We start from the raw sequence: 10,358 nt of genomic DNA, 5'->3' as shown, positions 1-10,358 counted from the left end.
GTCTTCGTCTCTGTCGCTCGCTGTCTCCGTCTCTCTCCGTCGCTCGCTGTCTCCGTCTCTCTCCGTCGCTCGCTGTCTCCGTCTCTCTCCGTCGCTCGATGTCTCCGTCTCTCTCCGTCGCTCGATGTCTCCGTCTCTCTCCGTCGCTCGATGTCTCCATCGCTCGATGTCTCCGTCGCTCGCTGTCTCCGTCGCTCGCTGTCTCCGTCTCTCTCCGTCTCTCGATGTCGCCGTCTCTCGATGTCTCCGTCGCTCGATGTCTCCGTCTCTCGATGTCTCCGTCGCTCGCTGTCTCCGTCTCTGTCCGTCGCTCAATGTCTCTGTCTCTCTCTGTCGCTCGATGTCTCTGTCTCTCTCCGTCGCTCGCCGTCTCAGTCTCGTCTCCGTCGCTCGATGTCTCCGTCACATTGCTGGATTCAAACTCGGGTCTCCAAATTAATATTTCAGTGTGTAAACCACTGCTCCCATATTTAATTAACTACTGGTTAATTGGCCCATTAACTGTTGAATTAAATGTAATTTCTATCAACTCACCTATCCATATCAGTGATGATGATGATGATACGTATTTAGCGCGCAGCGCGACAGACCCGGTGACCTGAGTTTGATTCCTGCTCAAGGTCAACACCAGTCAGGATTATGTGAAACGGTCCTGGGCCTCCCCTAGGTCGACTCAGCCTCAAATGAGTACCTAGTGCGGTGTGTAAACAACACCATTTGGGAGACAAAGGCAGTTGGGCATGGTGCTGGCCATCTACCCCATCGCATACCATGCCAGCCTTAATAGGTGCTCGCTAACACCACCTGCCCCAACAGTCTGTTAAGGCTATAGGGGGGATGTTTGTCATCGTGTGAGTGATGGGGCAATAGTACAGAAAGTAGACAAGTTTCCGTACCTGGGCAGTGTGCTTCTAACCAACTCCAGTTTGGCTGCAGTTGTCTCACCCTGAATCCGCTGAGCAGCACTGCATTTGTTTTTCACCGTGTGAACGAAAATTAAGTTGAATATTTTGAGGTTCTTTAAAAATTATTACTAAACACTGCTTATAAACATAAACGCATAAATGCTGAGAATATAATGTCAGATGCATATCGTCTGTACTTTATACAGTGGCTTGTGCTAAGAAACTGCCAGTCAGACGCAAACTTGTCATGCTGGGGTGTTATTGCCAGAAACGCCTTTGTTTCCCCAGCGCTGATTTTTACCAACCACACCTGGTATTCAATTAAGATTGAGTCGACTTAGGGGAGGAGTAGGGCCGGTTCAAATATAATTTACCACTGCTATTGGCCACGACCGGGAATTATGTGAAATAGTATCGGAGCCAGATGACATCCCCGTCGCACCCCACGGTAAACAGGAGGAAATGGCTCTGACACTCGGGTCCGTATGTTTACACGGGCCTTCCCACCATAATGGTCCTTAATGATTGTGAACAGAGTCAGGGACCCCAAAAGCACAAAGAATAACCCAAGACCGTGGCCTCTTATTGGTATTGGAGGTCTTCACCAGGTCAAGAGAGCTTCCTGGTGTGTGCACGTGTTCCACTGTTGCGGTGCCCTGCAGTGGCATTTTGGTGACACTTTTTTTTTTCAATTTGTGGAGGAAATTTCTCCTGCCATGGCCAGGTTGGATCTGATGTATGGAGTCCCACTGCTTGCGGTGGTGAGGGGCCAGTGAGCTTCCTGATGGTTTGATCCACAATGAGGCGCTTCTTTGGGATGTTTGCGTTCTTCCAATTGTTTATCCACTCAAGCATATCGGTTGTGTGGACATAAGCCGGATGGATTTAAGAAACGTTTCCATTGATTACCACGATAACAGATCAAACTAGCGACTTCTGGATTGTGTACCAACCATTGCGTCATGCCAGCGTCTTGTGATGTCATGGTTATAGGTGGGGGGAAATAACAACCAGGGTACAAGGTGTTAGTGTGTCGTGAGTTTGAGGACACAGTTTCAAATATAGTTATTTTTTTATTTTTTTCCTCTCCCCCCAAATGGGGTAAAAACAAATAAATTGCAATGTATAAGGGTTGTGGAGGAAAGGGTTGGTAGGAGAATGTGTGCCGAGATCGCCAGCAATCTGCGGCGGACGCCTGCTCACTGTACGAACGCCTCCCGTGGAATCCGTCCGGTAGTCGGACGAAAAGGAACGATGAAGGTAGGCGACCGCGGTTTTCGGAGATCCGAGGCGGACGGCGACAGTGATGAGGGAAGGGGGGAGAGAGAGGGGTGGAATAGAAGGGGAGATGGGCGGTATCGTTAGTGATGCTCGTCAAACGCGAATGCGCCCGACCGTTTGCTATCAGTCGTGTCCATAAACGGTGCGGATGGGACGGCACTCACGTTCAGTTCCATGAGGGTGTTCGCACACTGCTGGAACTGCCAGCTGTTCTCCTGCAGCCACCCGAGAGTGGGCGCGCACGCACACAGGAGAGACGTCAACATGACTACCCAGTTTGCCAACCAGATAACTAGGCCTGGCCTGGATCCCATGGCAGCCTGAATGGGCGACGCCACTCCAAGTGGGTCATGTAAACCCCTTACATTGTGCCGCTTTGCTCGCTTTCCTATGGGAGCTGCACGCTTTGATGTTGGCCGACTTCGGAAACAGTCATAATGTCACAAAGTCAGTGCACAAGAGGTGCAACTGTTAAGCTGCTGCTGATTAAGTTTAAGTTTTTGCCAATGTTTTGTAAAATAAAATGGTGGATATGTAAACAAGTGATTGATTAGAGCTTGGTATATGCTTAAGCCATTTCAAGCATACGTTAAACCTCTAATAATAATTATTTTAAAATAAATATTGTTCCTTTCATCTGGCTGTGGACAAAATGGAGGATGGGAAGTGGTAGGAGTAATGCCAGGGTTGTGGCCAAAGAGCCGCATGGCCCTCGAAAAGTTGGGAGAATAAATATTTCTCATTGTTGCAGCGAAGCGTACCGCAATTCTGTGCACCACCGCAGGCGTGGAGGGCACCACAGGCGTAGAACTTCGCAGCTGCGAAAGCATCTGCCCATCCTGATGGTGACAATGGTGAAGGTAGTGGTTATAAAAAGTGGTATAGATCATGGCGATAATGATTGTGATTGATTATAGTGGTGAGCATGATTATGGAAACAGTAGTCGTGGTGATGAAGATAATGGTAAAGATGGTAATGATTGTTGTGGAAGTAGTAGTTATGGTGAAAGGGATCATGGTGATGATGGAATTACATTATGATGTTGGCGGTCAGGATGAAGATGACGGCAATAGTGGTGGTGTTTGTGGCAATGATGATGATAGTGATGATTGTGGTAACGATGGTAGATGTGTGACGAAGATAGTCAAAGATGGTGTTAGAGATAGATGATTGAAGCAATAAGTGATGATGTTGATAACCGCCAGCAGGACAAAAACAAAAAACAGATGACATTCAACAGCTGCTCATGTTCCTCTGTGTCATCTGTAAACTGCACGTAACCTTTTCTTAAGTGAACTCTTATACAAACAATTAAGAAACTTAAGTGGGCTCGGGCAGGACACGTCTTCATAAGGGTTAATGGCTGATGATCAAGAATGCAGCAATGAGATGGAACCCATCTAACAGTTGTTCATGGGCAGGTGCTAGGTGGGTTATTACAATTTCGCAATCATGAGAAATTTCAATGGCTTAGGGGAGGTATTCATCCAGCAGTAGTTTGACCAAGGCAGGAAATGATGACCTTCTTCAGAAGTGTTTTACTTGGTGCATTTGGCAAAATCCTCTGATCACAAGCACTTTTGCATGTGTGGGGAAACTGGAATGCACGGAGACACAAATATCACAGAGAGTGGGGATAGCTTGAGGGCCGGCATCTGTGGAGGGTCACTCACCAGGATCACGAGCTGTGGAAAGTGGTTTCGCACGAAGCTGTTGACACACACACATGCAGTTAGAGATGGGACACAAGGCCAAGGGAGTGTGTGTGAGTGACCGGGTGGATGAACGCATGAGCGAGCGGGGTGTTGAGTGCATGGGTGAAGCTGGAGGGTGGGGGAGTAGGCGTGCGGGCGAGCCATTGGTTGAACAGGCAACCACAAAGATAAACCATGTAGATGAGTGGGTGGATAAGCATGAGGACGAGTGAGTGCCTGGGTGAGTGGGGAGCTGCGTGGACGGACAGGCGAATGGGTAAGCGGGCAATGTCGCGTTCATGACGAAGGAGCGGTACCTCATGTAGGCATTTGGGTCGTGGAAGGAGTCGCACAGCGGATTCCCGTTCAGCCATAGCTCTTTCAAATTGAAGGCCTTCAGTGGGTAAAGTTCCCTCACATCTTTGAGCTGCATGGCAGGGGAGATATTTCCATACAATTAGGGGCATAAGGGCCATGCTTCTGGGCAACTTACCACAAGTTATGCATTACAATCCATGCCCACGCATGGATTGTAACGCTTTGCAGAATGCATTTGCCTTAGCGTGCAAAAGCTGACGCGCAGCTGTCACGGCAAAATGTGTATGCATATTTGTAAACAGTCCCTTGTGCTATAGTTTGCATCTCTTTTGGTTAACCCTTTCATCATTGGTGTGCGGTATTCAGTTGGGTGTCCTTGATAGTAACAACACATTATACAAACATTTCGTTTATATTGGATCACATTTTATGAACGTTACATTGCCCTCCATTACGAATGGGCAGAGTCAATGCAGAAATTCCTTTAATATTCGTTGAAAAGGGTTAACAAAGGAGGCCAAATACTGCAATCACATATTCTAAGTGAATGTATCAGCTCTCAACTTAATTGATTAATTAGCCCATTTCAGCATAATGGTCAAATTCAAGAGTCCATGCTATGTTTCGTCTTTTGTTTGTATTAATTGTATTTTGTTTGTGTGGTCTGTCCTGTCCAGTATGTACTGTGTCCCATTTGTACTGACCGTCTCATCGTATGTCTCACTGTACTCTCTTGTCTGCACTGTCTTGTTGCCTATCTTGTTCATGCAGCCCAATATGTTTTGTCCATATAATTAGTTGTCTGCCTTGTCTGTCTCTTATGTGTCATTAGCCTAATTTAACGTGCATATAATTTGCATGAATAATAAAGAACTGGTTCCGACACACCATTTGGTGCATGCGTTGTGAGTGCAATGACTGAAGTTAATTGACGTATTGATGCGGAGTTGCGGGCCTACTGTACAAAGTACATCAACAGGTACCACCCATAGGTGATACATGTTGATGTACTAAACTGCAATAGTACGTTTCACATTTGTGTATTCATTGCATTTAAATAATTAATTACGTTTCCACTAATTAAAGGCATATCTGATACCCAATACATGCTTAAAATAATATCAAGCGAATCGGAAATGAACAAGCACCAAAACAAAAGGAGACGATATAAGATATAATAGTAGGTATATCGATACTTGGATTGAATCGCGTAACGAACGGTCGACTCGCTGTGGCGAGGAATCTGAACCAACGCGACGCTCGCACCAGAGGTGCACCAGGCATGCGAGCGTCACGTCGCGATTTATTGAACGGCGCTCACACCCACATTGTTTTTGGAGAGGTTCAGCTTCTTGAGAGATGGAGTGTGCTGGGCAAGTTTTGCCAGGTCATCCAACCGGTGCAGGTCATTGCACGTTAGATTCAGGGATGTGATCTGTGGGAGTGGAAAGCAAGGGAGGCACAGAAAAGAAAAAGGTCCCTCTTATAGCCTTAACAGTCTTTTGCAGAAAGTGCTGTGAGCGAGCACCTATGAAAGCCAGCACGGTACACAAGGGTGGTCAGCACCACGCCGACCGCCTCTGTCTCCCTAGTGGTGATGTTTACACACTGCACTAGGTACTCATTTGAGGCTAAGTCGACCGAGAGGAGGCCCAGGACCGGTTCAGATAATCGTCACTGGTGTTGGCCGTGAGCGGAAATCGAACTCTGGTCGCTCGATTCATAGCGCAGCGTGCGAACAACTGCACTACCGCTCCCCTCTAAGGGAGGCAAAAGACAAAGATCCCCAGTATAGCCTTAACAGACTAGGAGCAAGTGCTGTTAGCGAGAACCTATGAAGGCCAGGATGGCACACGAGGGGGTGGGTGGCCAGCACCACGCCGACCGCCTTTGTCTCCCCAGTGGCGATGTTTACTCACCGCACTAGGTACTCATTTGAGGCTGAGTCGACCTAGTGGAAGCCCAGGACCGGTTCAGAATAATTGTCACTGATTTTGGCCGTGAGCGGGAATAGACACTTGGGCCGCTAGGTTCGTAGCGCAGTGCAGTGCCACCACCTACGGTTTAGCAGCAATAGCAGCAATGTAAATGTCGTGCCGTGCCTCGTTTTGGTTTTATCTCAAGTCGATGGTCGGCGATGACCGCGAGGTAAAATGGGGGCTACGCAACCATGAAGCACGCACCAACATCCACGTGTGGCGACGCGCCTCTAATCCAGCACTAATTAATCTAGTCGCTAATACCAATGCCACATTATACTGCAGTTTGGTACGTATTTTGTACTGGTAGGAACCTCCTGGTTCCACCCAGCCCACAAGGGATTATTGTGTCCGTCTGTCGTCCATCCAAAAATGGGAGGGGTGGGGCTGGGTGGAGAGGGGAGGGTGGGGAGGGGCTGGGTGGGGAGGGAGGGGCGGGGTGGGGAAGGCGGCCACGGCACACACGAGGGGGTGGGTGGCCACCAACCACGTCCGGCCATCTTCACGACATTTTTCCCTCCACGTGGAGAATCAACAACATGCGTTTGGAGTATGCGGATGCTCACAATCTCTAAATTATAAGCCGCCAATTCGTTGAGCCATCATTCGAGGCAAGCAACGTTCCTACCAGCTCCCTCTGCAGGAATGTGTTTTAAGAGTAATAATGCCCTACAGACGAATGGACCAAGAGAGCTAACGCAGCAACACTATACCTTAGGTGCAAAGCATTAAAACACGTGGGGAGAGGAGAAGGCCGTACCATTGGAATATTCTCTCGGATGATCTTGTTCAGACCATCCATGTGGTCCTTCCGGTTCAAAACCAGGTCGACACCACGTGCCTCCAGCTCTGGGGAGTGGGGGAGGGTGATCGTGCATTCATTACGCGTTGCGTTCAACTCAACTCCTACCCTCGCGATGCATACAGTGAGTGATGCGTATAAGGATGAATTAATTAAATATTAGTTAAAATGACATGACAATGATATCTTTAGGCTAACAGGATGAATAAACTAGAACAAATGAGACTAAAGAAACAGTATGAACGATTCTCGGCTCAAATAATAAAGCTGAGTTGTGACAAGTTGTCAATGTGCAGGAGTGCAAAGTAAACTTAAAAAAACACAAATGTTTGTTTCAATTACCTTCATTAATTCTGACCGCCTTCAAGTCCAGAGCTTTGTTGGTAGGGTCATATTTTTGGCTCAAACATTTCTGTAAAAAGAACACGCACATGTCGCATCCCCCATTAGCATAAACTGGCTGCTATGACAGGGTCTGTTGGGGTGCACCAATTTTAAGCACAATGTGAGGACACAGCATCACCATGTCATCTACACGCATTGCGTGTCACTCAGTGACACGGCTTTTGCAGTAGAAAAACAACCTGTCGCTGCCTGAGCCGCGCTGAGTTGACTTGGCACAGCAGTGGGCATAGTAACACACAGACCTGGCTGTCTTTGTCACTGCTAACATTGTCTACGTAATGGCCCTGTACGTTTATTTTAGGTCAAATTGACCAAGCTCAGATACCCACTCTAACAGCAGGGTGATTACTGGAGCCGGGACCAGAGTGCAGTGGGTTTGCTCAACCAACCACAGAAAATACTCCCTGTTTAGGCTTACAGAGTATTGGGGGCAGCGAGTGCTCTTCGTGAACACTAATTAAGGCCGGAAAGGTACACCAGACGGTGATGTGGTGAGCACCACACCAAGCTGTGTTTGTCTCCCCATTGGTGATGTTAACAAACTGAACCAGGTATAAATATATGGTTGCGTCCATATAGGAAAAGTGTCATAGCATCACAAGTTTAAGAGGGCATGGCTCTAAAGAAAGCTGTCTATGGTGTGGACCAATCAGTTTAAAAGACAATGCATATACTACCAGAGCATGTTTTTTGTTTGCATGTTCACCACGAGCATATATGGTTAATGCAGACATGATTCCTTGCAAAAGGTTTCAAAATGGTGTTATAACATCTTAACACTATTTTTATTGCCAGAAAGGCTAACATCTATTCTTATATATCAATGTTGCATGTCGATTTAAACTAGATACTTTACAACGTCAAAGTTTAGTTTGTTTAACCAGTTGAGAATTCAAGAGACCAGGATGTGTTCACTTTTTGTCAAGGAGCATAAACCATCACATGAGCTCCAGTCATCCTCGTAGTGGCTTTTGGCCACTCATCGAAAAAAGATAGTCACTGCATCGAGCGCATTCAAATGCACTTCTGCGGCCTTCTGGAACGCTCTTCCAATATCAGGAAGCTACTGGAGCTATGCACTCTTAAATATAAATTGACAACTCATTTCCCTATAACTACTTGTTGTGTTTAGTTGTCCTCCCGCACCTCCGGTCAGCATGGTTGGCTATGTATGGTGTGAAATAAGTTTAAATGCATACATTTCCGAGAGTGACCTGGGTCACCAAAATGACAAGTCTCTATATTCTATAATTATTTTGGTGCAACTGTTAACCTTTTATAATTGGCATTTCTTTCTCAAAACCTGATACCTAGGATACTCCATCTCCACGTTTGCACACCCCCCAGTACATTTACCGAGATCTCGAACCAGCACAATTGGCTTGGCACCGCAGAATCGGCTTTGAAGATGCGCCGCTTGGCCATCAGCAGCTGCTGCCGCTGCGCCTTGCAGATGGACATCGTATAGGGTCCGCTGGTGGTGGCAACGCAGGTGCACCACAAACAAAACACAACAGCACAGAACATCAGCGATGAGGGCAAGAATTAGGCACATGAGAAAAACCTGCGCTTTGCCCAGACAGAGGCAGTGTCCAGGCTCTACTCGAGGTTTGCATTATATTCTAGGTCGCTAGTCGACTATAATAGGAACGTGACTAATAGCCACAGGCAGAGCAAGATGTATACTGGATGTGGTGCGCCGGGTTGAGGTTATTAGTCAAAATGTTACTGACCCAGACAGACCCAGCTGAAATTATGCCCCGACTCTAAAAATAACGCAATAGCTAAACACTGATGGATGTATATAGCGTCTAACTCGAACACATCTCTAGATGCTGTATGAAAACCAGGGCGTGCGCACCATGGAGAATCAGATGTGGGCTCCGAGGATTGAGGTGAGAGCCTCATTCACCGCTATGGGAAAAGAGTATTGTGGTGGCCTTCCGGATCATATAGAGTAAATAACCCTCTTGTAGCCTACCTAGGTTGTAAGAGCAAGTGATGTCAGTGAGCGCCTATTAAGGCCTAAATGGCATGTAAAGGGGTGGGTGGTTTGGTCAGCCGCACCCGGCCGCCTTCACTGCCCCATTGCTGCTAAAGTTTTCACAATGCAGCAGGTACAAATCGACTTTGGGCAGGCCCGGGGACCGGTTCATATATCAATCTCCACTGATGTAGCCATGGCTGGAAATCAAACTAAGGTCCCCAGGTACATAGTGCAGTGGCCTAATCACCGCGTCCCCTCTGCACACACATGCACGGTGTGCGCTCAGTTAAACTTACCGGCGCTGGCAGGAACCCGACCTATCCCCCTTGTCCACATTTCCACGTCCACTCATACGATGGGAGCGGGGGATTCGGCCATCTCTAGCATCTCGTCCTCCGCTACTACAAGAGCCTCCGCCATCACCTCGTGTCCATCCTGCACCATTCCTTGTTTTCCAGGTGCCCATATGGTGTGCATATTCGCCTCTCTTTCCACCACGTGCGGGGAACCCAGACAACTCCTCAAACATGTGGGGTCTGGGGCCTCTATGAGGACTCCTGGCTGTAGCCTGGGTCTCCATGCACACTTCATGCTCTGTGGACACGGTGGTGGGGGGACTAAAATCTGAGTCAGTGGAGAATATTAATTTGTGAACTTACATTATAATACATGTGCGACAGTGCTGTATGTTGTACATTAATGCTGATGTGTGTTTTGTATGTTATAGGTTTGTGTTGTGTGTTATTGCTGCTGTGTTGTGCGATAGTGACGCGCACCTTGGAAAGTCATGTTCGCCATGGCCACGCAGAGCGAGAGGATGTCGGCTTCGTTCGCCATAGCTGTTGTCGCCGTCGTGGACTCCACGGCACTGCTGGGCTGTGATTCGCGTTGCTTGGCCGTCTTCGTGTTCCGCGCCACTGTCACAGCCAACTTCTCCGCCTCCCTCCGCCGTCTGATGCGTGCTTCCGCCCTGCCGTCTCTGAGAC

General features: G+C 47.9%; 1 protein-coding gene across 2 annotated transcripts; it reads right to left on the bottom strand.

Annotated features, from left to right (window-relative positions):
• Positions 1-1,965: 1,965 nt before the first annotated feature.
• Positions 1,966-10,344, bottom strand: LOC142925703 (uncharacterized). 2 transcript variants are annotated; one of them, XM_076069078.1, is made up of 11 exons: positions 10,149-10,344; positions 9,669-9,996; positions 8,742-8,859; positions 7,323-7,392; positions 6,939-7,027; positions 5,527-5,634; positions 4,199-4,308; positions 3,861-3,897; positions 2,948-3,025; positions 2,351-2,401; positions 1,966-2,107 (listed from the first exon to the last, which is right to left on the bottom strand). In XM_076069078.1, the coding sequence occupies exons 1-11, from the start codon at positions 10,207-10,209 to the stop codon at positions 2,105-2,107; spliced, it is 1,053 nt and encodes a 350-aa protein (XP_075925193.1). In that variant the 5' UTR covers positions 10,210-10,344; the 3' UTR covers positions 1,966-2,104. The 2 variants fall into 2 exon arrangements, with proteins under 2 accessions (XP_075925193.1, XP_075925194.1); XM_076069079.1 differs by having other exon boundaries at positions 9,669-9,966.
• Positions 10,345-10,358: the final 14 nt, after the last annotated feature.

Source organism: Petromyzon marinus, chromosome 23 (assembly GCF_048934315.1).
Source record: "Petromyzon marinus isolate PM22_M1 ecotype Great Lakes invasive population chromosome 23, UKy_Petmar_22M1.pri1.0, whole genome shotgun sequence".
In the NCBI taxonomy this organism is placed as follows: domain Eukaryota; kingdom Metazoa; phylum Chordata; class Hyperoartia; order Petromyzontiformes; family Petromyzontidae; genus Petromyzon; species Petromyzon marinus.
The sequence above is the reverse complement of the archived record's forward strand: the minus strand, read 5'-3'. Positions and strand labels throughout refer to the sequence as shown.

What these genes read in the sequence shown, in the direction of transcription:
- LOC142925703 (XM_076069078.1), bottom strand. Translation starts at nt 10,209, where the DNA reads ATGGCGAACGAAGCCGACATCCTCTCGCTCTGCGTGGCCATGGCGAAC. An exon ending in GGCGAACATGACTTTCCAAG is followed by an intron (nt 9,997 to 10,148) that starts GTGCGCGTCACT and finishes CCACTGACTCAG; the next exon opens with ATTTTAGTCCCCCCACCACC. An exon ending in CGGTGGTGCACAGAATTGCG is followed by an intron (nt 2,402 to 2,947) that starts GTACGCTTCGCT and finishes GGGTGGCTGCAG; the next exon opens with GAGAACAGCTGGCAGTTCCA.